Source organism: Pelmatolapia mariae, linkage group LG1 (assembly GCF_036321145.2).
Source record: "Pelmatolapia mariae isolate MD_Pm_ZW linkage group LG1, Pm_UMD_F_2, whole genome shotgun sequence".
NCBI lineage: Eukaryota > Metazoa > Chordata > Actinopteri > Cichliformes > Cichlidae > Pelmatolapia > Pelmatolapia mariae.
This window is the reverse complement of record NC_086227.1, coordinates 27845663-27872073: the sequence shown is the minus strand read 5'-3', so window position 1 is coordinate 27872073 and position 26411 is coordinate 27845663. Positions and strand designations below refer to the sequence as shown.

Sequence of the window (26411 nt, the reverse complement as noted above, 5' to 3'; positions counted from 1 at the left end):
GAAACATGTATGACACCAGTGTTGACAGTGCTGTGGGACACTCTTATCATGGACATCTTCGTTATCATTGCCTACAGCATGATGATGTGCAAGAGGATGTGCACTTATTACATGGAGGTTCTGATCACAAACACTCCCACTCAAACCACTTTGATGATTCTGATGGTTCAAGTGAGGAGGAAGACTTTGGTGCCTTTGAGAGTCCCCTAAAGCAGCACTACAGCTCAACAGAGACTACAGACCAGTTTCTTCTTCTGGATATTAGCACAAGACCTGCAGAACTATTAGTATCCTGCAAACACCGATCTGGCACAGAAGAGAAAGGGGATATGTTTGAAACTGGAATCTGGGCACATGATGGAGCAGAAAGGTACGAAAAAACATCTGTAGCATCTGTTGAAATGAAAACAGTTACGGCTAAATTTGGAACTGGGAGACTTGATATGGGTGGCACACACTGTACTGCAAAGACAAATGCTGAGGAAAGAAAGACTGTTGTTCAAAGTAGTCCAGATGTTCAGACTATTCAAAATTCTTGCATTGTGTCTGAAGTTTCCAACCTTAAAGAAGGTGAGAACCAAACCATTACCCTGACACACTGTTCACCTCCTGGAGTGTCAGACTCCCTGCAACCCTCTGTGTCTTTTTGCATGGCATCTGGCCTTTCAACCAGCATGCCAACCAATAGATCAGCTCATCTGTCATCTCCTGTTCACCACCCTTTCCAATGCTCTCTATGCGACCGTTCCTTTAGCCAGCGAGGTTCTCTAAATAGACATGTGCGGAGCCACCTTGGTGTAAGGCCCTTCCCCTGCCCCCGCTGCCCTATGACTTTTTCACGCCAATACCGTGTTACCGAGCACATGCGTGTTCATCAGCGATGTACCCCTGGGAATGATTTTCAAAAGCCCCCTGCTTCATCAAACTGAGACTTTGAGGAAAAGCTAGGAAACTGAAATGCATTTTTCATTATAATATAATGTGTGTTAGGATGACAGCTTTCTTTAGTGTCTTGCAAATATATGTAAGATGGAATTTTTTTACATGTTCTATTTTTAAAATCGGAACTTGCAACTGAAAGTTAGTCACTTTAATGCAATTAATATAGGCTATTCTAAATAAGCAAAAAAAGTAGGAGGCCAAGAAAGTAAAGAAAAATAAATGTTGTGGATCTTAATCCTTTTAATATGCAGCAGTAGGTAATCCTGTTGATTCACAGCTAGAGCGTCCTGGATTCAAACCAGGGCAGGGCCCTCCTGTTTGGAGTCTGTGCATTTCATCCGACCTCTGGGATATCTGGTTTCTGTCACCAGCAAAAACAAGTGTTCTTGCGCCCTTGACAAAGGTAATAAAACTGGTAGTTGTTTCCCATAATGTGTATAGTATAGAGAATTAGTTTTCCTACAGCCATTAAATAAAAGAATCTATTAACTGAACATAGTGCAAAGGCAACATATCAAATGCATAAACAGAGAATGAATCAAATGAAATGCATTTTTGAATTTGATGCCAGCAACACATTAAGAACAGAGTGAGAGACAAGGCCATGTTGACAGTGATGCATCATCTCTGATATGAGAAACCCTGTATAAGTACTTGGCAACGGAGGTAACTAAATGCTGAAGTTTTAAAGGCAATATGTTTTCCATTTCTTACCTTAGTGGAAAATTTTAGCCTTTCTCTTATTGTATTTGTTGTATTTCATGTGTTGTGCCAAATTTTCGGATGGTAACAGGTGTGGACTATTGGCAGGCCACTTTGCCAACCTCTTTCAGTACTCTTTAATTGTTGCAATGTTATTTTGACATTCACTTGTTGAAATGAGCCTATCCTTACAAGGGTATTCCTTTGGATGAGAGGACTTATTCCAAAACCTGTATACTAATCCACTAATACACCTCTATACCATGCAGTACTTTGAAATGTGCATTGATAACAAACCACATAGCCCCACTTCTCTTTACTGCAGATTTTTTTTTCATATATACATGTTTGCATGTGGGGGTGTTCTTTTTTAATCTTTGCATTTTTTTTCACTAACATTTGTGAATGCAACAACAAATCTTGTGCACAAATATTCCTGAGCCTATGCAGTTATTTCCAGTACAGAACAAATTTGGTTTTAAATACAGTTCTGCTTAGCTGCCATGTCACCATTGGCCTTTGTGAATATCTCTGCATACACAGATTTCTCCAGATTTTCTGTATCTTTCAGTGATATTATGTAGCTGTGTCTTAAATTGCAAATATTGCTCTTAAATTGTCTCTTACAGAGTTGTGAATTCCTCCATTCCTCTGAAAGATGTGTTCTCTTTTTCTGTTCATTTTATAACCAGTCATGTTGTTTAGTCATTGTCTTCCTCCATATCACCCTATCTTAGCATTCTCCTGTTACCCCTAAATTTACACATCCTTCATTCTTCACCATTTTTTAAAAAAAATTGCCCCATTATAACATTTGCTTGCATCAAATTCAAAAGTATACAATTTTTAACAGTTGATATATTCCCTTTTTACTATTTTAAGCTAAACATATGGTATGACTGATTTGCAAATCAGTACGAAACCCAGAAGCAATTGGCAGGCAGGCACAGAAGCAACCTGGAAAACAGGGTGGCATTTCCCTGCAAACTAAGTGTAGAACAAATGAATATTTTATGTTTATATATTTGATATTTCACAATAACAATGTGAAAATAATGGCCAAATCTACAGAAAATACCATTCTGCAGCTTCCCTCTACTTTATCTGTTTGGCTTGCAGTTTACTGTACTGGCAGCTATTGCATTTGCATATCAGTATAAAACACTCTAAAAGATTGCGGTATACTACTGGCACCAAACAACAGACAGATACCAGCTAATGCACAAAGTAGATCATTTAGTATCTAAACAGATAGACTTTATTAGAGACCAAACCAAGTAAAACTCAATAATGACTTCACATTCACCAGGTAGCCAGAACCATGACATTTCCTCTGTGTGTGTGATTTAATTTAAAGATATTACCATGTCAACTAACTGGCTGGTACATTATATTCCAAAGTTGCTTTCACGGCTTTTCACTTCCACAGGTATCAGAGCTGTCTAGTCTAATGGAGAGAGGGACACACACACACATATTCTATGCTCTTATTAACTTTGCATGTTTAGCCAGTAAGAAGTCTAGTAGGTCTTTGCCATAATGTTGACTTCATTCCATTTAGTGTTGTGATTCTGAATCTCTCTTTTTTACACATGTATTAGTTATATGTCTCACATAGTGTTCCCTGTAAGAAGGGGACAGCTTGTTGGGTGTCACAGTGTTTGTGCCAATGGTGTGAAACATGAGTCAAGGGCAGCTATGAGGTTCTGTGCATGTTCTGTCTGGTCTATTCCAAAATATTTCTGTTAGGGACAGTAGGGTGAAAAAGGATCATATTATTTGGTATCTTACACCTGGTATGAAATATTGGTACCTTTGATAGGTAAATAAATATATAAATAAAAATGCAATGCAATTTATGAGAGGTGCTTTAAGTTCCTAAGATTGTGTTTTCATGTTCTGAAGTTCCTGCCTATTTGAATTTTTTTTTTTAAAAAGTTGGGTTATTAACTTGTGATGCTAAAAAACAACAACAATGTAGGACATTTAATTGTGTACTTATGATTAATAAGGGCTGCTGTTAATATTTTTTTCGTTATACTAATGTAATAGTTTGGGCTCTATGGCTTTTGAAACATTAGCTGTGAGATGAGCAGTCTCCAGCTAAAATCAACCAGCTGATCTAAGAACAGTGGAACAGTGAGACAAAGAGGAACATTTCTGATAAAACAGATGTAATTAATTTTGAGATCATTTAACTTTAATATTATAAGAATGTAACATTGTACTTTAACTGCATTAAAAGGTTTCATGAAAAATGTTACGATACCTTAAAAATATTTGTGTGTGTCTCTTTCTTGCAAACATCGTTTCCTTTCTGTTTCTTTACTAACATACAAACACACATATATCAGCACACATTACAAACAAATAAAATTAGTAGGGAAATATGAAAAAAGGTGCAACACATGCAATAATGCAATTAATTAATTGTATTAATTTTATAAGGAACCATCAGAATATCTGCTAAAACTCAGCTGAGTAGGTGCCCCAACAGAATTAAATGGCAGTATCTAATTAATTAAGGTAAATTGGACCAGTAAATACATTTGTACATAAATTTGATTTATTAAGGATAATATTAGCATGTGACATGGAATGTGAACCATACTTGTATGAAACAGATTATTAATTTGTTCCTTATTGATTTATCAAGTTTATGTTAGGCCATACACCATGCAATTTCAAAACGATGTACTGAGTCTGCCCCTTCAGAAAACTAAAACTAAAGGGTTTGTTTATACAGTATATATATATTTCTTTTCTTAATTTTTCACACTTCAGACAGTCCCCTTGTGCTTGCTATTCAACTGACGAATCAGGCGATGCAGCAGTCATCACTACAATGGCCTAAAGGAGGAGAAAAAATTATTAGCGTAACTTGACCTTTTGCAACTTTTTAAAACAAATATTGGGGAATAAGTTCCTTGTAGGACATTCCCAACACTAAGCAATGACTGCAGTGTGTCCTCTTACCTGGCTTTTTGTGGATCGCAGGGCAATGCCAGCCAGAGCTGACATTACAATGAAAATAACCGCTACAACAAAAGTGTAGAACACCAAAACTGCTTCCAAAGCCAATCCCATGAGCTAAAAAAAAGTTTGACATTAAAGAAATAAAATACACTGTTACATAGCATTTAACGCTATATTATATTTAATTTAATACATTTAAGAATTTAATTAGTTAAATTTAAAGCTCCAGTCAAAATACATCATGCTGTCCAAAAGATAGATAAATAACAATAACAACAACAGAGACATAAAACCTGAGGCTAAGTTGGTATGAATTACTCTGTGCTGGAAGTTGGGTGCTTGTACATTGTATAACGGTATATAATGACTTACTATAACAACTAGACTAAATGAAACTTGACCTCTCTTTAGATTTGCAGTCAATGTTTTCAATGGATGGCACCATCAGCATGAAAACAGAAATATGATAAAACAATCACCTGGCGATTTTCCATTGGTTCAGTAAATGAAAAGGTTCCATTATCATAAATGTAATCTAGGTGGTAGGAATATGCTTCTATGTCAGGCAGGATGTGTATTAAAGTCCAGCATGCGACCAGTATGGAGACAATGCTCAGAGATAACGAAATGGTTACCTGCAGACACCAACAGACAAAGATGGGGGTGATACACAGTCATTTTTAAACAAAAAGTTTCCACTGGAGTCTATGCAGTTCTGTGAAAAACCGAGTACACATGAGAACCACTTTTAGCAGCAATAACTTCAAATAAAATGTGAAAAAGAAATCACAACCTCAAGGCACTTTGTAAGGTAAAGAATCTATAGAATCTTTAGCATAAGGGAGAAATCTCCAACAATCAAATGACACGCTCTGAGCAACTTCTTAAGAAAAAATCCCATTATATTGAGGTTAGTAAGCATTTGTTTATGCACAGCTCTCTTAAGGTCCAGCCACAGCATTTCAGCTGGACTGAGCCAGACCATTTCAGCACCTCAAGTATTTTTATTCCCAGTTTCTTTCTTGTAGATTTGCTGGTGTCCAAGGTTTTGCTGTGAAAAGGCTTTCTAATGGAAACCCTTCCAAACAAACTATTCTCCTTCAGTCTTTTTCCAGTTGTACTGTCATAAAAGTTAACATTTAACATGCTAACAAAGACCTGTAGTATAGTTTGTTTGTCGCATGATCTGACTTTGGGGTGAATTATATGATGTCCACATAGTGAAGATTGTTGTTAACATACATCTGAATGCTCCAGACCAGCAAACTGCCAAAAACATCTACTTTTACAGAGATGCTCTATTAATCAAGTGCATTTGCAGCACTACATACCCTGTTTATTTCTATGGAAGCAGTAAAGGTGTGATTTATCTTCACAGTTGTTAAGATATTAACAATGTGAATGTAAATCAAACTACAAATTAAACTATAAATCAGTGTTGATGATAATGCAATATTAAATTCTAAGGCATCCATAAACACTTTTATTTGAAGAAACCTCTTGTTCAATATCTAGTTCTAGTATAATTTTGCTATAATATAGCATTCATGATATTTCAGTAGAACTTACTGTTTTCTTGGTGGTGTTGTGTTGTGCCAAAATGTATGTAATTCCACATATGATTAACTATGAGAAGACAGAGAGAAAGACAGATTTATTACATATCCCCATGTGTTGGATGGTTGTAAGGTGACAGGAAAACAAACACTGACACTAAAATAAAGTGCAATATAAATTCTGATTATTTAATACTTCTTAAGTTGTGCTAGCAAAAACATTGAGTCACGTCAAACTTCCCAAGGCACTATTTATTATTCCCTTGTTGAACTACCAACCAGTGTCCCCAGCAGGAAGCCTGGTGGGATGACTGTCCATATATACATCATGTGGGAGTCTGCCGTGATCGCAACGGATATGATAAAGAAGGATGCACCCAAGATCAGCACAATTGTCTAGGAGAAAACATAAACAACTTTTAGCATGATTTTGTTAGTTATGTTTTATTTTCTGTGGCAATATAAGCCTCAAGTTCTTCTCAAATGTGGAAAGATACTGAAATGAAACAAAACAACAAACATTCATGTGTATTTGTGTATGTGTCAGTGTCTTACACCAATAATTTTGGGTTGTCCCTTTAAGAAGCGGTGTAAAGGTTTTGTGCCCCCCACTGAGGTGTCTTGAGGATTTCCATTATTCCCACCTGGATCACTCACAGAGAGGAGCTCAGCAGACATCTAACACATTAACACACAATGGTTCACAATCATTATTCTCAATCAATTCTTAACAAATGCATTTATCAAATCTCAGATTTATCATCTGAAAACTAAAATAACAATGTTTACCTTAACACAGGAAAAATAAATCATAGTTCCCATGAAGCTCTGGCAGCATGTTTGTAGCTAATGGGATTTCTTCTTATACCAGCACAATTTTTTTTTTTCACTTTTAACCATAATTATACACAACAGCATTCATTTTTTGTTTTATCTGAGGACATAAAGCTCCGGTAGCACATTTAAGCTTGTTGAGAAGCCCAAAAGCCCAGAGAAGTTACAGATGCTGCTGAAATAGCATGGAGTCTGCAACAGATTAGCTACTAGCAAATGACCAACAATAGTCCAATAGACTGGCTGCCTGGTGCTTCAGCTTGTTGTCTGTAAGTAAACTAAGCAACTGTAGACAGTACGCACATTCACGACATAAGCAGAAGCGCTGTACTATAAACCGTTTATTAAAAAAAAGGAAAATCTGCTATTCCACCAATCCACCAACACTCAAAAACATGAGTCTGCTTTAAGCTACAACTGTACTTCATTTTGAAGTGACTGACTACGAAATAAAGTTGTTTTTTTTTACCAAGCAAAAAGAAAGCTAGTAAACAAGAGAAAAAACAGACCGTAGGCAGCTGTGCAGTCAGAGCTGTAGTTCAGTGTGGAAGCTCTTCTCATATCAGATTCACATCTGGAGCAGCTTATGGGTAACCTCTGGACGATCACATCATTTTGAACTCTGAGTTTTTTGGGAGTGTTTTTCTCTTTTTCTCCCCATTCCTCCAAAGTGTTTACTCATTTCTGTGTAGCTGAAGGGTTTTACTTTTTACTGTGAATTACTGTGAACTATCCATTACGGTGTTTACTTACTAGTCAGTTTTATGTACTGAACAATCAGGTGGACATTATGATCATTGTTATTTTTTTCCATTTTAAGCACATTAATATTCAAATGTGTAAATAGGTGCACATACATGAGAACAGACATACATCTTCCAACAAAAATCTTTTTCAACTAATTATAAACTCTTTCACTCTGTGGAATGTGCTGAATCGAAATGATCGACTCCTTAAAATCGAGTCAAACTTTTCATCACTCCAGCCAAAGCAGCAGAGGGGACGGATGAACTGTTTCTGTGTGGGGGCTAAAATGGGGCAGGGCTAAAATGAAGCAGTGGACTGTGGCGAAATAGCCTGAGAGATGAAAACACAGAAAGAGCTGATTTCCTGTTTAGCTATAAGCTGTTTGGTGTCATGCCAGACGGGAAAAAAATCAAATTGAACAGCAGAAGTTTGGGAAGGATAAAGTGTTAAAGTGATAAACTGGTAAGGAAGAAACGATGGGCTGGATTGAATTTTAAAATATAAAACAAATGCGGTTTAATAACAAAACTACAAAGATTAAACACTTTCTGTCTGTGGTAGAATAACTTTGATTTTACTGCAGCACACTCATGAGCTCTGCCTCTCAAAATTAGTATATTATAATATAGAACCAAAAACAGTTCAATAAAAGCAAAAGTACAAATTTAAAGAAAGCATTATGAGGAGCCTATAGGCAATCTTGGCAATTTTTTTCTATTTCTGAGGTTAAAGGAAGAATTAGGAACTTATGCAAGAAAACAATCAAGCACTGCATGCAGAGTCAAAAAAGTGTAACACAAAATCAATATTAACTTTAAGTTTATTAAAGATGTGTCCATTGTACAGATTGAATTACAATGTTAACAATGGCTAGCACTGCATACTGGTGGCCTGTTGCTTAGAGCCAAAAACATAACATTTACATGGGAAACAGCAAAGTAATCATCTAAATCAACACAGAGACAGAGTGAAAACAAGTCAACAGTTTTAATGAATCTTTCACAGAAAGAAATTAGCAATCACCAAATAGGATTTTCTTTAAAAGTGCTGGAAGAAAAATTTGAATTTTGACACAATGATCTCATCTCCTTTTTTTCTTCTTTTTCAGAGCAACATGCCTCCTCAAAAGATCAGGCGACAACACAACAGTCATTACTTAAGAGCATGCGTTCTGAGCACCTTTTTCCTCTGGCACAAATTACACTGGACTTCCCAAAGACAGTTTTTCGTTAAATAAAAAATAAATTCCTGACTTTCTTTTAAATTAATCACAATACACAGAGTATCTGTTATATGTACAAACAGTGACAGTATAACCAGGTGAATCACAATCAGTCAGATTTGTTTCTGGCATTCTGGTATTTCAGTACAAGACACATGAACATATACTTGTGTACTAAAAATATACTTGTTAATTTCAAACTAAAAATCTAATGAAGTACTCTGGGAATAAATCTTTATGCGATTTAAAACCAGTTAGGCAGTGGAAACATCTGTTTTTGTGAACAGTTGAGGTTTTATCTTGGTTGCCATTAACGCCTCAAACCAGAGGCAGCACTAAAACAACTGGGTGTTGATTTATTGCTTCAGTGGTTGCGTGATGAAAATGGCACCTCTTAGTTGACTTAAAAAGAGATTTGCCTTGAGGCCTGAAAATGGGTGTGAGTATTTGAATGAGCACCAGCAGCAAGGTATTTTAGACAATATACTGATTCACAAGAACTTTGAAAAAAACTTGCATCATAGTTCATACGGTCACAAAAATTATGTTAACACCATACGCAGTGGTTTTCCCATTTTAAGTAATATAAATTAAAAGAGAGGTTTACATTAGGCATAAAAGTTGTTTAGTGGATGTTATTAGATAAGTGATGAAAATACAAATGTCTGATAACAGACAAAAAAAAACCCCGTATGTACAAACTACAAAAAATAGGCATGTTTCATACAAAAATTTTACAGAATCTGAATACTCTTCCTTTACTTTCCCTCTACAGGACAGATAAGTGCTTTACATGAAGTACACTAACCTGTGCAATATGTCATACTGCATTACAAAACTGAAAATATACTTAGTGTTAAATTAGCTTATGAAGCAATTGCATTGATGGGCATTAGTTATTAGAATGAGTAGAGAGATTCGTATATTACATTGTACAATATCACAGAATTTCCTTTTTTGTACATTTAAAAACAATAGATAGAAACAGACAGAATTTCATTGCATTGTCTTGCACTTGTCTTGAATATAGTCACTGAAGACTATAATATGTGCCATGGCCACATGTTTCACAGTAGCACGGTCAAAAGACCACACGCTTAGCTTTACTTTGCAAAGGGGTTTGGCACAGGAGATTTTTGCATACCCTATTTGTGCTATTTTTGCATGCTCTGGATGGTTTTACCATATATAGTCCGGATTTTCTGGTGCAAAATGTCCACTGTACTTGAGGTCAGAAAATAACCTTTAGCCACATAGCTAGATAGAATCTTATTTAAAGTTGTAGTCTAAGTACAACTAATACTGCATGCTACGAGCAGAACAGAAACCGCAGCAAAGGGCCCATCTAGGATTTCAAAAGCTGAACTAAATTGGCAATTTATGTTTTATTGTCTGCTATTTAGGCAATAGTTGAAATAGTTGATTTACTAATTGATATCCTTTGGAATATGCATGATGGGTGTAGGTTAAAGGCAAGAATGGTAACCAGTCGAAGGAATCAGTTAGTTCTGCCTTGGTGCCTTTAGAGAACCAACAAACATGTTTTGAAAAATATTTTGTAGCATAACAAAAAATCTAAAGAAATATTATACTCATGCTGTTTGCAAGGTTTACCTATGTGTATGCATTAGAGTCAGTACACTTGCAAATGTGAGTTAGTTTAATTCCCAACCAGCTGCTGAATTATTTCGGTTTTGTTTTTTTTGTATGTTTGCTTTTTTAAATCTCTTTTCTTGCTTTGTTTTTCACTCAGCAGTCTAATTAGCAATTGATCCTAAGGTTGTTATTTTAATCATGTTATGTTTTTATCTCTGTCTCCCTGACTACTTATGTTATCACTCCTAAATGTTAGCACAGCTTGTTTCTGTGGGTTTACTGTAGAAAAAAAACATTCATTTCCTTTGAATTGGTAGTCAGTTATTTTTTTAAGTATCATCTGTGAGTTAAGGAGCCATCTTGATTTACCATATTAGGAAAAGCTTGATGGCTTCATTCATCTTCACATTTATGCTAAAGCTGCTTCATGCTAGGTTCAGCAGTTTCTTCAGCTCATCTTGGCTGGCTGTGGGTCTTCCTCTCCCTGAATAGTGCCTTCAGGAAGTACTTTGTTCCAGTAATTGCATTGGTCAAAAGCATCAGAGTGAGGGAAGTCTGCTTCCTCACCTTGCATGAAGACCGGAAAGACATGATCCACCATATCACACAAACGGCCATAGCTGAGAGAGAAACACAAGACTTTTGTCATTTTTCCTGTTGGAAGGCAGAATTCAGACATCAAAACATCGCCATGCACATGGCACTGATGAAAATCAAAAAGCAACTAGGCATATAGCTTACGAGGAAATATTTGTTTTGGCATGCTCCTGCACCAGCTCCCCCTTAGGATTGACAGTGAAAATCCTGTTGAGTGGAACGCCCACCTCCTTATAGGAATAGACATCCTGAAATAACACAAACAACCAGCATGCTTTAAAAATCACTGAGGCCAAAATATGAGCGAGTAATCCACACTGCGGATGTCAGCGCAGTATTCTCACCGTAGCTCTGTTGCCAAAAGCAGCGTAGAATGGTTCAGTGTTTGGGTAGAAAAGGTGCTTGATGTCTGTGAGACACTCGATCTTAAACTTCTCGGGCTTCTTCTCAATCACCTCCCTAAACACAACATAATGTTGAACATTCTTTTTTTTTGTCCTCATTGTAAATCTGCCTCAGTTAACTTTTTTCAAAGGGTACATCTAAGTAATAACCACTAACTTGCCAGAGTAAATACTTTTGCCGTTGTTTAAATATGCAAAAACAATAAAGGTTACCTATTATTACCTGCAACTAAATATTTTAGGTTTTGTGTTAATGGCCAAAAATAATCTAGAGTAGAATTTTTCTACCCCTTGCTGTATATCTGACCTGTGCAAGGCAGAAAAAAGACTGCTTGGGCTGAGCAGCACTGGGCCCATTGGCAGCATGGTTCCCCTTTCATTGACCCAGTGGAGGTAACCTCTTGTCATGTCAGCCATGCCAATGGCCCTTGCAGAACAGTACATGAATTTATATCCATTTCTGTAACAAACAAAAGAAAATATGAGAGACAGAAACATAGCATTGTGCTTCACCCCAACATATTGTATTTTAGCTGGAGGACAATAAGCAGCACTCACAAGCTGACTCTGTGGTAGAGCCGTGCGATACCCTGGTGTGTCCAGTCTTTACCCAGTGTAGGGAGGATGTGGCCCAGAGTGTCCGATCTACAGCGTAACATAAGACAGACAACGTCACAGAATAAAGCTGTCCCTTTGAACCCAAAAACTGTGTAAAGTCTGACTCCTGCTGGTAATATGATAGAACTGAAGAGGATGTAGGCCACTAAGTGTTATTTCACACCTTGTAATGGTTCCATCTATATCGGAGATGACTATCTTGTCATCCCAGCTCCAAAGATAGATTGTGCCATGACATCGGCAAGTGCCTTGATACTGAGTGGTCACGCTGAACACCACTTCATTAGGACCCTCCTTTAGCTGCAGGCTAGCCTGTAAACACACAGATGAGGAAGGTTGAGAAGTTTTCTTGAGGTTTTGGACGTATTTCTATTTTCACTTTACCTCGACTGCTAAGTAATTTAAACTCTGAGATGGTCTTATTAAAGACAGTGTATTATTGTTTGTTACTGTACAGATTTCTTCTATATGTAGTGAACCACATGAGCAAAATATCTTAAATAAGGTAATTTGTATTCCTGTTTATGTCAATAAAAGCAAGTGTAGAAACAAACACTGTACCAGTTGCTCTGACGTGAGCCGAAGAGTCTTCTTGTAACAAATGCCACCAGAACCCTCAAGGGGCTCTGACTGAAAGACTCCTGATACCTGACTAGATGATTTGTGGTCTTCATCACTTGAGGATGATTCATCCTTCAGCCTGAATTATACAAGACAAAAATGCTCATATAAGATTAAACAAGTAGGAAAAAATATGTCAATAGGTGTGGAGAGAAAAATACACAGTTTTAAAGTCTAACGTCACCTGTTTACTGGGGCCATTGTTATGGAACTCTCATCTTGGTCTCCTGCTTCTGTCACTGATTCCTGAGGAACAAAAAGGTCAAAGGTCACATGTATGACCCAAGGAAGAAATTTGACTAATCCTTTCCCAGTTCTTCCTAATGTCCAGTAAATGATACGGTGAGTCATAGATAAACAAGTTCATCATCAGCATATCTATCTGTGCACTTACTGACTTATAGTCATTGTTCCTGCTTCTCCACGAGAACCACCAGCGTCCTCCTTTCTTTGGCATCTTGTCCTTCATAATGTTCTCCACCGATGCCTGGAGACAATCATGCACATACAACTCAAAACTGACCGAAAATGTAACTTAAAGCTGACAAAAAAGAGAGAGCACAAGAAAGCACAAAAAGAAAATCTAAAAGGCAAAGTAAAATATGACAAACACCACATTTCAAACCACACTAAACTCCAGCTAACTTGCTTGAAAAACAATTAGAATTGAAAACAATAAGACATGCAAATAGAAAAATAGCAGATGCTAGATTAAATGAAAAGGAAGATGATGTTCATGGTTGGACTCAAGTGAAAATATGGGGAAAAAGAGAGGCTGACGGAAAGGGTAACAATGATAAAGCAACAAAGCAGGCAGATAAAGTCATGCCCCGACCAACACATAAGCAAAGCCAGAAAACATCATACAGGCTGGGAAGGACTGGAGCCAAACAGACCAGGGAGGCAGTATGAGAAGAAGCCAAAAGCAGAAAACACATAACTCAAACACCAGAACTTGGTAAATATAAACATCGGGTGGATGGTGAAAGAAAGAATGTGTTTAAATAAAAGGGAAAAATAAGAAGGGGGACAAAGACATGACATTAATCAAGTGTTAGGTCAATGAATTTACCACAACAGTTCACTGTGATATAGGACTGGCAAATATGCTATAAGCTCTCCCATGTGTCGAGTAATTTTGATCGGTAGCCTGTAAGTTATGTTCACTTGGGATAAAGTGAAAAAATTAAAATCTTCACTTAGTTTTGAAATATTGATTATTTAAACAAGGAATGAGTGTGAATACATTTTAGTTGGTGTTATCTTGTTGTATTAATGAGAGGTGGCTGGCAAACAACAATAGTGAACCAGAGTGAGAAAAAAAATCAGATTAAGGAGAATAAATTGTAAAATGCCAGAAATGCTCTGGAGTAAAGGTGGTCCATAACATTGCAACACAACAAACACCATATAACAAATAACAATATTGAATACAACAGTAGATAGTAGCCAAAGTAATGTATATTCATCAAAGCAAAATGTGACTTTACACATTGTTTCAGACAAAAAGCAAAACTCTTCATTTACACATTTTTATTGATTAAATACAACAAAACGTAATGGTCCGTCTTCACAGTTTTTGAGAGGGCAGAAATTTGTGGCATTCATGTCGAATGGAAAGAATCAGGAGTAAATACTTGTGTATCACTGTGGTGGTCTTACCTGTGGCAGTGGTTTCTGGTAGACCTGCATGGCCAGCATGACAGGAGCAGCTGTGTTCCAGTTGTAGTACCTACAACAGGTGACAGAGGAAGCTATTATGCACCCCTTTATTCTTAAAGACATCTACTGGCAAAGGATGGCTTACATATTAGCAAAAAAAAAAAAAAGCTTGTATATATCAGACGCTCAGTTCAAATAAAGAGCAGTAGAAGTACATACTTGCTTCCTATCTTGACCACAAGGTTAGGGTCATCAATAATAGAAGGGTTTTCAGAGAACTGTTGGTAGGAAACAGCCTTCTCCATGAATTGCTCTGTAGCAGGAACAGACAGAGGCAAGAACAAATGAGAAAAAAAAGATCTGATTGATAAGATAGTTTTTTCATATAATAACTTATTTTTGTCTAACTGTGTGAAATCTTAAAAAACAATTTATTTCTGTTTAAAATATGTATGTACATGAACAGACCTGCAACATTATTTATGAATATTGTTAAAGTTTTCAAATTAAAAAATATAATATGTTGTTTTTAATTTCTTTCAAATAAGCTTTATCTCGACAACTGCAAATATTTCATGTACATTATTTCACTATTATTATCCAACATCAATCCCTTGAACATTCCCTGTCCCACCTTTTGTAATCTCCCTGTTATCAGTGAGTCCTCCACACAAAGAGATGGCGACATGAGGTAGATCACACACTTGATCCACCAAACTGTCCACGCCACTGTCCACCCCGCTGCTGCCCACTGACTGTGGGGATTGGTTAGCGCTCCGCACACCCACCATCATCTCAGAGTCCCCCTTCATCGAGCTGCTGCCTCCGTCACTGTGGAGGGAGAAATACACACACATGGATCACACAGTAATTCTTCATACTATTATGCTATACTATGTAAATAACGGCCTAAAATGTATTTAGTACACTTCAAGTTCTTCAAGGCTAAATTCAGTTTTGGAAATTGGAGTTTTCGAAGACCTTGAGAGGAGGAATATCTGTCTTCTCTTAGTTATAAAGAAGTTCAATGGCTGTTACCATGTGGTGACAAAAATACAACTGAAAGAAGGTCTCCTTCTTTCTCGTAACCTAGCTACCTCATTAATCTTCCTCATGCTATCAAGTTAAAATAATCTGCTATTATAAGCACTTACAGTGAAGCAATAATAACTAGTTATAGAAAAAAAACCCTAATGTTATACAAAAATCATCCATAAAGTATTCTGTGCTCTGTGTGTCAGTGGAAAGAAATGCTGTGATCCCTAATATGGCCACCAGAGGGTGCTACAACACTTGCTGTACATACGTTTTAGGAAAGTAAAGAGCAGCTACTTCAGGCTCCAGTTCTGTAATGTCATCCAGGTAAATACCATCAGCACCCAGGTGTTGACTTCTCTTTTCTAGAAGAGACATTTATCAGTGCATAAAAGAGGAAACTGAGAAATTTAGACACACTGAGATCAAGATATCCTTTGTTTACGAGCAGAAAACTCAAACAGTACCTTTCCTCTTGGACGGTGAATCAGTCCTTTTGATGGGACTATTCCTGCTATCTTCCAAATGATCAGGAAGAATTCTTTGAGACACTGAGCATGTTGTCAAACTCTCCATCTGTACACATGACGGCCCAACACTTTCCACTTCTCTCTCTAAAGGAAAAAACACAGCATTTCTCAAAGCATTTTAATGTGACGCTGTGCAAATTTATCCTGCTTTTAGATATTTGTACATTCAGTGCAAAGTTTTATTCTACCTTGTTCTCTGACAATGTGTCCATTTCTGTTTTCCTCTGTGTCTTTGTCCAGTGGTGGCACTGGACTGCATGGAGTTCCCGTGTCACTGATGGCTCGGAAGTGAGTGCTAGGAGACACCGGTATGGAGACAACAGCAGCAGAATCCTGCTTCTGGTGGGCGGTCAGGAAAGATGGCTGTAAAAGAAAAACAGATAGTCAGTTCAGACAATATTTGCTTTCTCACATACATTTTATTAACCCCACCCCTTAGTTATGTTTCCTTTTCTCCACTCATACAGGCTGAAGTCTTAACATTACTTATAAAATAGATATGGCTTTGTTGGTTCTGATCAGCAGGTGGAATCAGTTCAGAATCAGTTCAGTTCAGAATCAGCACATTTGTGTCCATTTGTTTGACTTTGGGTGTGCAACCTATGCAGACATACTTTAGTGTAGTCCTCCAAGAAACTAACAGTGTGTAGCCTAATGTTGATGAAGCCGTGTGTCGACTGATACACAAAGTGGATCAGCGTGAGTAGTAAAGGGAGCAACTGTGGAGCACAACCTGAAGGCGAGAAGCATTAAAAAACAAAAAAAGCAGAAGTGCTAATAATGGGTGCGGTGGACAGTTTTCATTGTTTACACACTTTATTTTACCTTGACTCTTTGCATGTTACAACACAGTAAACAGCTACAACATGCAGTTATATGTATATATTGTATTTTATGACCATGCAGTTGATTTAAATGCTGCCATACCCAAAAGGCAAAGCCAACAGACTCAATTCACTATGTGATGCCATGTGTGGTTATGTACCTGGGCAGCCTGTGGTAACTCCCCCCAGGTCCATAGCATCTCAGGGTTGTCCTTAGATGGATTTGTTAGCTCTGAGTCACTCTTTGGTGTTGATGACTGCGAATCGTCTGGGCTGCTGGAAAAGTTAAAGTCAAACATTTGTTTTGGATTGTCTGGTACTTCACAGTTTCAAAGTTACAAAGTTACAAAACGTATCATTCTTTATGCAAATTTTGAAAATTAGTGCATTATTTCATATTTAGTGTTCAGAGAGGGTGGAATCTAAGGTGATACCTAGTAGGGGAAGAGAAGTGAGAGGACTGCTGAGGACAGGAGATGGACAGACCACAGGGCTGAGGAATGGACAGAGTCTTCTTAATCAATTTACTACAGAAAGAATAAAAGACAAAAAGAACAGAAAAAAAGAGAAGGGAAGAAAAGAGAGAATGAAAGACAGTGAATTGTGATTCCATCTAATTATCATGATGACAGAAAACATATTAAAATGTGCAATATGCTGTGAACAGAATAAATAAGGATTTGATGAGAAGAATTTATTAAAGAGTTCAAGTGTGTGTCTGTCAGTGTGACAGACACACACTTACATTCAAATACCTCTGTGAATGAGTCCAGTCAGTGCTGGGGAGAATGTGGGCATTGGCAGTCAATCCCTGATCACCATACACAGGTCTGATCACAAATACACACATCCAGTGAGATGTCAGTCATGTGCACAACCATTTCATTTCATCATTAGTGCAGTCACTGGTATTTACTATGTAAACAGTGTGTCGATGCAAGTCGTATCACATCCAAGAAACTATGGTATGGTCTTTTTATTTGTTGAAAATTAAAATGTCATGGGCTGTTTGACTGTGACCGCATATCACAAACCAGCCAAGGAAATACACTCATTAAGTACAATTTAGAGAATGACTTGAAGCACACACACTTTTTTTGCTTGTCTTTAAGGGTTTCAGGATCATGTGGCAAACTTCCTAAAAAAGGCTTGGAATGCCTTCAGTAAGGATGACCCCGTGGGCCATTCTTTCAAAGAGACAGTGCGCGCTGTGGGAAACGGGCAAATCCTTGGAGCGAGTCCAACAAGCAGAGCTGGTTTCCAAGAGGGCTTCACACATGAACACAAACATGCACAAACCTGCACACACACATACAATTGCTTCTCTTTAAACACTTAAGAAAATTATTTATTTATTAAACAGAAACTAATCTTAATTCCATTTAACACCGGTTAAAGAGAAAATTGGTCCTGGTTTTCAACATAAACACACCACATTGATTTTTCTGATGCCTTCTCACTGTTTTGAGCTGTGCAGGGCTTGCTTAGACAAATTAAAATCTAGCAATGTTTGAATATGAATCTGGTGAAAGCAGGTGGGCTGTTTGTTATTGCCATTCAAATCTGATCAAACTACACCGACACAGCAGTCCTAAAGTTTTCAGTGTTATATTCTTTTCTTATTAAGTACTTTTTCAACACATATTTTAATTGGAGATAAAGTATTGGAATTTCAGGAACGGGACCACACCTCCAAACATGCTCCTTCCGATTCTTATCTATATATGTTCCCCCAGTTCTACAAGCTGTTCATTCTTGTTTACGTGCCCCACCCTCCATCCCCTCTTCAATTCTTTAACTTCTTCACTTCTATTTAGTACATGGGGATCTGCTTGGCCCGGGAGTCGCCACCAGGCCCCTTTGAGGCCTTCCCCAAATCGCAGTTCAATTCACGTCCAAGCTATTCACCTTTATCTACTAAAATGCTGTAAAACCTAAAATGAGGACGTAGGCCCAGATATGAATATATATATGTAATCTGTGATTTAAATGATATAAATACACACCCAGCTTTTAGACAGTTCAAACAGCCACTTAAACACATACCCATGCATGAAAAATGTAAGCACACACACACAAACACACACAGGTTTTCCACTTAACACAGTTAAGGAATTATTGGCAGTGGTTCATCGGCTTCGCAAGCAAAACTGTGACAACCAACAAATGTTTGTTTTTTTCCCTGTTAAATACCAGGCTGGCAGGTATAAACAAATTTCCCACGTGTGGGACTAATAAAGGTTATCTTATAACAACCTCTCTTTCTTTCTCCCTCTCTGTTTCATACACACAAACATATTCAGACTTTCTCTTGCACACACACACCTGCTGCTGTCCCCCTCCATTTCCTCATCTGAGCTCAGGTCAATAGTGAACATGTCCTCATCATCTGAGAACTCTTCTCCACTTTCCTCTCTCCTCAGTCCTGCGCCTCCTCCACCTCCCTCTGGCCGTGCCTTCTTCTTTCTCTTTCTCCTCTTCTTTGTCAACCCTCCTTCACTTTGCTGCAGTCCCAGATTCTGAACAGGAAGCGGGCTGCATGGGATGGAGTCTATATGATGGGAAAGAGTATCATAAAAAACTGTTTAAGAAAATGCAAATTGTCACAAATTCTAACATCGCTGTTTTCAACGGGGCCTACCATGGTGACGAGAGCTGCCCCTGGCCAGCTGTGACTTCATTAACTCCTGCCCTGTTGACATGATTGGTGATGTTGCCAGGTAGGATGGAACCACTTCCTGTTTCCAGGGAAAGTGAGATAAGGTCTGAAATTAGCAATACTTGACGCAAGTCTTTTCTGCTGTACCATCTCTTGTGTAGACCACAGCATCTATAATAGCTGCTTATACTGACATGAGAAGTGCTTCTACTTTTGTTTTTATTATTATTATTATTGCCTTATTGAGAACTCTTTGTTAATACATTTAATGATGCAACTGTCTTCTTTGGTTTAAGCCATTTGCTTTGGTTCTGTGACATTTATATCTGGAGTTATTAAGAATTATTACACAATAGCAAGTAAAAATTGCCCTCAGAACAGTTGTAATATAAAATAGATTGAGAATCCAATGTAGGACAAGATGCAAGATTAAAGTGGAGTATTTTAAGGTCCCATCACCCTCTCTACAGCTGGGGGTGATAAAAAAAAAGCCTTGAGTATAGCAGGTAATGACCAGGCCAAATATGTTTGTTCTCTGTCAAAATGTCATAGCAGTCCATATTGCAGATAAGATGATTTTTCTATTCTAAAGGAAAATGAAATATTGCAACAACAGATATGGTCATTCCTACTGCCAAACAGCCAGCTAAATAATCTGGTGAAAATTTGAGCTCAGATTAGCAAAATCACAGAGATTTGCTCATCAGGGTTGCACTGCCAAGAGGCTGCCAGAAGAATAAAGAGAGACAGAGAGAGAGAGGGAGAGAGAGAGAGAGGGGGAGGCGGAGGCATGATAAAGGGATGATCCAAACAGAGCAGACTCACACATGCCTTACAGTTCACGTGTCATAGCACAGTCCAACACAGCACAATTCATTTAGATTGGAGTGGAAAAGGGATAGTACTGAGTACAGATCTACTCTGAGCTCTATCCTCAAAAGGAAATATCAGCTCTAAAGCCAGTTTTAGTTCCAGTATTTAAATTGTTTTTGTTTTTTTACTCCAATCTGTGAATATTTCAGTTTCCCAATGAACTATAAGTGTTATTCCCACAATTTCCTTAGAAAAAGAGCATTTGTGCACAAATATAGAGTTCTTAAACCACACAAGATCAACTATAAAGCGATTTGTTTATATGCTGCAAAATGCAATGTAATAAATAAGATTACTTCAATTACTGAGTAAAAATCTTTCCAACACTTTGGTTTTACATCTGTGATATTTGCATTAAAGGCTTGTTAAATGCACATGCCATAAAGATAAAGAGAGTAATAATTCTCTTTATGTGTCACCCTTTAGGGCACAAAATCATTAAGTTACATCATCAGAGATTTTTCTTTTATCAAAGCACTGGTATTGAAAGATTTCTAATGTTGTAGCATGAAGATGAGAATTTTTGGCTCAATTTTTGTGCATTTATTTGATCATGCACAAACCCCTGCAAACTTTGCACCTTGAGAAACAGAGATGAAGAGTGTACAGAGTGTACATTTGAACTTGAGATGTGACAACTTAGACTGACACAATCTGCAAGCTCCCATGATACTTGTTCTTTTACCTCTTCATGTGAGTGGCAAACACACCGTGCTGTGCTACCATTGTGCTATTACCAGCTAGAGGTTTTATGTCCTCGTACTGCTCCTCTTTCATAACATGTACAGTATGTCTCAGTAATTTCCGAGGGCAGTCTATGTGTAACAGACTATACAGTGTGTGAAATGGCAGACCTATAAATAGGTCTCTGGTGGTTTTCCACTCTCTGGAGAGAGAGTTATATTAAGGGAAAGGATTCAAGTCGAGACCAAAACTATAAGACAAACATGGTCAAACTGAATTTGCAAATAACTCTATGTGGGACTGAAACTAAAAGCCATTATTTTCTTGTCTATTGTGGAAAGAGGTATTATAGTATTGATTTATTAATAGCTTCTTCTCTATAAGATGGACAGTAAGTAATGGATGCAGCATTAGATGGATGTAATCCTTCAGAAAAGGAATTAGAACCTCTCAGATTGCAACATATTCCTTTTTATTCTTGGCCAGGGGAAAGCGCGAGCTCTTGGTTACTCACCACTTCACGAGTAACATTGTGACTGCTGACAGATGTTGTTTACCACAATAGATCTTCCTTGAAGTACCCCTCAACCTCAAATACTCCCATACTCCCTCCTACCTCCCATGAGATGTTACCTATCGCGTTACAGAATCAGGTTTCAAAACAGAAGGGAATGTTCCCAGATTATGCTGTTTCCTGTGATGTGTATGTGCATGTGCGCTGCAAATACTTCTGTGTAATACGGCGTATTACAGATGCATGAAAAGCTAAAATCTGACAGATAAATTCAGCTTCAGGGGATTGAGGCAAACCAGTGGGTAAAGTCTATGGTTGAATAATGTGAGCCGTTTCTATTACAGATGCCCCAATTTATCAGTTGAACATTGTATCTGTTGCCATTTGCCTGGAAGCAAATAAAATGGTGTCTGGCACTGGCAATGGTCAATGTCTGTCTGTCCTCGCATGACACTTTTGTACTGCATAAATGTTCATAAGAGCTTTTAGACTTTAAAAACAAATGTCTTTGTTTCCCTGGCTGAAATGGGAAGAAAATGACAAAGTGTTGCCTGCTCCTGGCTAATTGTTGAAAGTAAGAAAACACTGTATAACATGTACAACGTAGCTCTATTACAGGTCCAAAACAACACAAAACACCTTTAGGCAAATGTTGCTATGAATTGACACTATATGAATCAGTCATTCATTTCAATCAAATTTCTTTTTCTCCACCCACATATCAAAGTTAGACAATGACAGACTGTCGACTGTGTGTTTAGTGTTTGTATGGAGAGCAGTCTGACTGACCAGTGTTTGTCCCTGCTTTCTGCTTGTCATGATGGTTTATTTCTGGGAAGCTAAACTCGTGTTTGCCAAGAAGATGCCACACGAGGACAGAAGCACTTGTTGTGTCTTGTTATTGAGCCTAGTGTTTTCTGTTGATTTGCTAAAATGTTTATCTGCTTATCTACAAACAAGTTGATAAGGTCTATGCTTGGATTTTTTTCCCCAAGTATGAAAAAACTAGGATACTTTATATACACGTGTAAATAAAAATGTACTCAAGTCATAGAAAACCTCATAATATTAAGAAATTTTGAAGTATATTTTACACTCCTTAAAGCTGTGTGGTAAAACTGACACCGCGAGTGAGTCAAGGTACATCTTTTTTCTTACTCTGGGCTTGTCAGGGCAGGATGAGAAGACATTTAAGCTTGGCAATTAAAGTAACAACAACGTGTAGTTGCAGATTAATCAGTGAGTGGTAAAACCAGTGAGAATCGCTACTACCTAAGAGGGCAAATAATAATTTAGCTCCGTTGGAGCACAGTGATAAATCAAGCACTTCTTGTATATTAGTTCAGGCTTTATGGCCTTCATATCTGCGAGTAATGTTCTGTGCTATTCTTGTGTGTGTTTACTGATTTAGGAGTAATGACTCTGTCAATCACTACTCACCATTTTGTTCTCAGTCTCTTTAACAAAGAAAGCCTCTCCATTTTCTCCCAGCTTCATGTGTAAGCTCACTGGCTCTCCATTAATTTCTATGTCCACCTGCAGAACAGAACAGAAAAAGAATTGATTAAGACTAATGCCTTAGACTTCATTAGCATTTCCTGACAACCTCCAGACTGGAAGGTTGAGAAGACCAATGCAGTACCTTTAGGCTATAAAAAATAAATAATAATCTGTTATAACCTAATGTTATCATTAAGACACTGACTCACGAGTTTTACTGATTGTAGTCCTGTTTTAAATATGCTGTTATAATGCACTGTTTTAGTTTATTTTTTTCAAAAAATATACTATAGCGCTGCACAAATGAATGCAGATTAAATTTACATATATTAAAATTTACATTTAGCTGTCGTGAAATATAAAATAGATTTTTAACAAGTGCAGGTTAGAGAGCGCTCTATGATCTCACCACTTTCTCACGTGACCGCAGCACACCCATCTTGCCAAAGCGGACGTGAAACGGAGAGCACTGTAAGGAGCCATCTGGCTGCCGGACCACAATGACATCTATACACCCAGACAGTGTTGCAGGGTTGAGCCCTCTGTACAGCTCCTTGACCTGCACAAACACCTGCCCCGCCAGCTGACCCACATAATTCATGGTTTGCAACTGGGAGAGAGAGAGTGAGAGAAGAAATATAGGAGATTATTCATCTGTTTTAGTCACGTTTCATGTCTTTAACACAATGCAAGGCCATCTTGTTACATAATTACACATTAAGACACAATATTGATATACTGAGTCCAGTTTGTGCCCACTCATGCCAGCTAACTGCATAATCTCAAGTGGTTTCTGGCAGGTTGCTGATACCTTAAAAAAAGACAGCTTCATCATTCTTTTCTCTACTCTTGTGGTGCTTCTGAGTGCGGGGTATGTTTGTGGGTATATGAGAGCATTCTGCTTTTCAAAAAAGACAGAATGAGGGGGTGGGTTCCCCCCCAAAAAAGACAGCATTATAAACTCTGAAGCGCATTTTCCTTTCTGTAGTGCAAATATACAGTCCATCAGGGATGTCTGGCATTACTCTAGTACGGCAAACATGCTCTTGTGAGCGCGTCACAGACAGGGAAATGCCTTCAGTGTCCTCTAAGATTTGTAGTTGTGAGTAATGGAGAAATGAACAGCAACCCATCTGTTATGAACTGAACAGCCTTTTAATTTTTTATGAATAAACAAGTTGATATTTCATAAGGCTTCTTCTGTTGTACTGTTGTACTGTCTTTGCAATGTACAACTTAATGGCCCTACAGCTATGATGGCTTATTAATAGTAGCCACTATGTAATAGTCAATGTTAACTGTAACCAGATATTTTTAGAGAGAATGTTTAAAAATATATAAATCCCCTTTTGGTGAGAGGCATACAGAAACAAGAGGGAGAGCGGGAAAAGGTTACGAAAGGGTGGTGAGGCCAGGTGTAACATGGGTTTAAACACATTCAAGAAAATTGTAACCACCTGTCACCTGCTTGTGCTGACTAAGATAGTGTCACATACACAAACATTACAGCACGCCCAGTCGGCAGATGGCTTCGTGCTTCAGCAAACTGTGCAAGAACGCTGATGATGAGGATGATTCATTAACACGCATCAATTATTGAACATCACAGATTGGGGATCTTTTGTTCTAATGGCCTAGCTTTATTCTACTGCTCATCAAAGCCACATGAGTCAATCATCACACCCTTGGTCTAACCAGGCCACAACAATAATAACACAACACACCATAACACTGTTATTAGAATAACGACTACACGCTGTGCGCCTTTCCTTCTTTTTTCTGCTTCTGCAGAGGAGTGTGGTAGAAAGCAGCTTAACTTCAGTGATATCCGTATATCGTACTAAGTAACCCATAATGCTGTTCATGGAAATCAAAATGATTAATATGTGTCCTAAATGTTTATTCAACATTCTTTCTTTTAACATGGAAAGAAAATAATAGGGTGGAATAGAAACTGTAGTGATAGCTATCGAACATACTTTGCAAATGAACAAATTTGCATATAACCTCATGGGAGAAAATACGTTCTTTTTCCTTTGGTAGTTTGTTTCAACATGTCAGTCTCTATGGTGCAATTTCGAGCATTACAAATGGGATAGGCAATAATTATTTGATCCCTTGACCCAACTCTGACTCCCTGGACCTCTTGTCCATTTATTTTCAACACCATGAATGTGAGTCCATCAATGTTCATGCCACAGACCTGACATCACGGTAAACAGAAATCTCCCGCAAACACATCTCTCTCTCCGTTACTCTCTCTCTCTCTCTCTCTCTCTCCCTCACACACACACACACACACACACACGGCCAAAGCCATGCCCAGTCCTCCAGGACGTTTCTGTTAAAGAGCCAATCACACTGCGCCTCAATTACGTAATAACCTATCACGAGTCAACCCAAGGGGTCATTATGTGTCATTAAATGGACATGCAGCACAAGAAACAAAACAGTTAGGCTACAAGAACCTGATCTCAGTCACTGCTGTTCTTTTTCGGATAAGTGAGCAGCAACGCTGAGTTACATTCACAGTGTGTGTATTTATAAACATAAAACATCAGTGGCCTCTTACCACAGGAAAGACAGTGTGGCCACCAAACACGGACAGGATAGCTGAGAGGTAATAGAGAGATTGAGGGATTTACAGACAGATGATAATGTGAAGGATTATCCAATTAAATCAATTTAATGTGACTGGAGCAGCCAGACACACCGGGATTATTGTCTGTGACAAATGATAGCAAAATAAAACAAAAAAGGGAGGGGGGGGGGGTTCTATATATTAGACAGCACTTTACTAAATCACTATACCGTCTGAAAACGCACACCACGAAATAAAACCATAGATGCATATATTATACATATATACAAATATATAAACAAATACTGTCACAAATATTGTGGATATTTCTCTTATGCGGGATGTGAAGAGAAGATGCATCAGTACGGGATTGATAATTACGTCGTAGTGTGGCTCTGTGGCGACATGTAAACATCTGCACACGGGGTGAGGCTCTGCAGTCTGCATCGGGGCTCTGTCTTCATTCAAACAGCCCAAGCAATATATAACACCTGTACTTCAAAAATACCTAAACCCCATGACATGTCTCTCACAGCATGCTACAGAAGCAATGTAATCTTTGCTTACATTATTTATGGACGTCGCTCTTCCCTCCAGAATATTTCTTCCTTCCGAATTTTCCACTAAGGGTCCTCTACTGTTTTACGGCGTTAAGTGTCAGTGCTCAGTACAAACATCATCGGTAATATTCACACTCATGCAGCTTTGTTGACATCTGATCGTGGCTTCTGTGC

General features: G+C 37.9%; 2 protein-coding genes across 6 annotated transcripts; both read right to left on the bottom strand.

The window, feature by feature from the left end:
- Positions 1-2912: 2912 nt before the first annotated feature.
- On the bottom strand, positions 2913-7575 carry LOC134617482 (membrane-spanning 4-domains subfamily A member 15-like). 2 transcript variants are annotated; one of them, XM_063462849.1, is made up of 7 exons: positions 7520-7575; positions 6732-6854; positions 6456-6572; positions 6190-6246; positions 5100-5255; positions 4621-4734; positions 2913-4494 (listed from the first exon to the last, which is right to left on the bottom strand). In XM_063462849.1, exons 2-7 carry the CDS (start codon positions 6852-6854, stop codon positions 4447-4449), a joined length of 615 nt encoding a protein of 204 aa, XP_063318919.1. In that variant the 5' UTR covers positions 7520-7575; the 3' UTR covers positions 2913-4446. The 2 variants fall into 2 exon arrangements, with proteins under 2 accessions (XP_063318919.1, XP_063318842.1); XM_063462772.1 differs by lacking the exon at positions 7520-7575 and adding an exon at positions 6966-7032.
- A 984-nt stretch (positions 7576-8559) lies between these two features.
- On the bottom strand, positions 8560-26411 carry lpin1a (lipin 1a). Of its 4 annotated transcripts, none has more exons than XM_063477659.1 (24): positions 26245-26411; positions 23506-23706; positions 23037-23132; positions 19508-19604; positions 19192-19417; positions 17622-17696; positions 17301-17393; positions 17028-17142; positions 16231-16405; positions 15980-16126; positions 15784-15877; positions 15112-15308; positions 14697-14790; positions 14478-14547; positions 13683-13769; positions 13210-13302; positions 13000-13061; positions 12756-12894; positions 12358-12506; positions 12135-12221; positions 11884-12036; positions 11517-11631; positions 11317-11420; positions 8560-11195 (listed from the first exon to the last, which is right to left on the bottom strand). In XM_063477659.1, exons 2-24 carry the CDS (start codon positions 23695-23697, stop codon positions 11024-11026), a joined length of 2832 nt encoding a protein of 943 aa, XP_063333729.1. In that variant the 5' UTR covers positions 23698-23706; positions 26245-26411; the 3' UTR covers positions 8560-11023. The 4 variants fall into 4 exon arrangements, with proteins under 4 accessions (XP_063333729.1, XP_063333739.1, XP_063333748.1 ...); XM_063477669.1 differs by having other exon boundaries at positions 17028-17139; XM_063477678.1 differs by lacking the exon at positions 13683-13769.

What these genes read in the sequence shown, in the direction of transcription:
- LOC134617482 (XM_063462772.1), bottom strand. Translation starts at nt 6,998, where the DNA reads ATGGGAACTATGATTTATTTTTCCTGTGTTAAG. An exon ending in TTTATTTTTCCTGTGTTAAG is followed by an intron (nt 6,855 to 6,965) that starts GTAAACATTGTT and finishes TTAATGTGTTAG; the next exon opens with ATGTCTGCTGAGCTCCTCTC. An exon ending in TGCGATCCACAAAAAGCCAG is followed by an intron (nt 4,495 to 4,620) that starts GTAAGAGGACAC and finishes CTCCTCCTTTAG; the next exon opens with GCCATTGTAGTGATGACTGC.
- lpin1a (XM_063477659.1), bottom strand. Translation starts at nt 23,697, where the DNA reads ATGAATTATGTGGGTCAGCTGGCGGGGCAGGTGTTTGTGCAGGTCAAG. An exon ending in ACACATTGTCAGAGAACAAG is followed by an intron (nt 16,127 to 16,230) that starts GTAGAATAAAAC and finishes TTTTTCCTTTAG; the next exon opens with AGAGAGAAGTGGAAAGTGTT. An exon ending in GCTCTTTACTTTCCTAAAAC is followed by an intron (nt 15,309 to 15,783) that starts GTATGTACAGCA and finishes CTCCCTCCACAG; the next exon opens with TGACGGAGGCAGCAGCTCGA.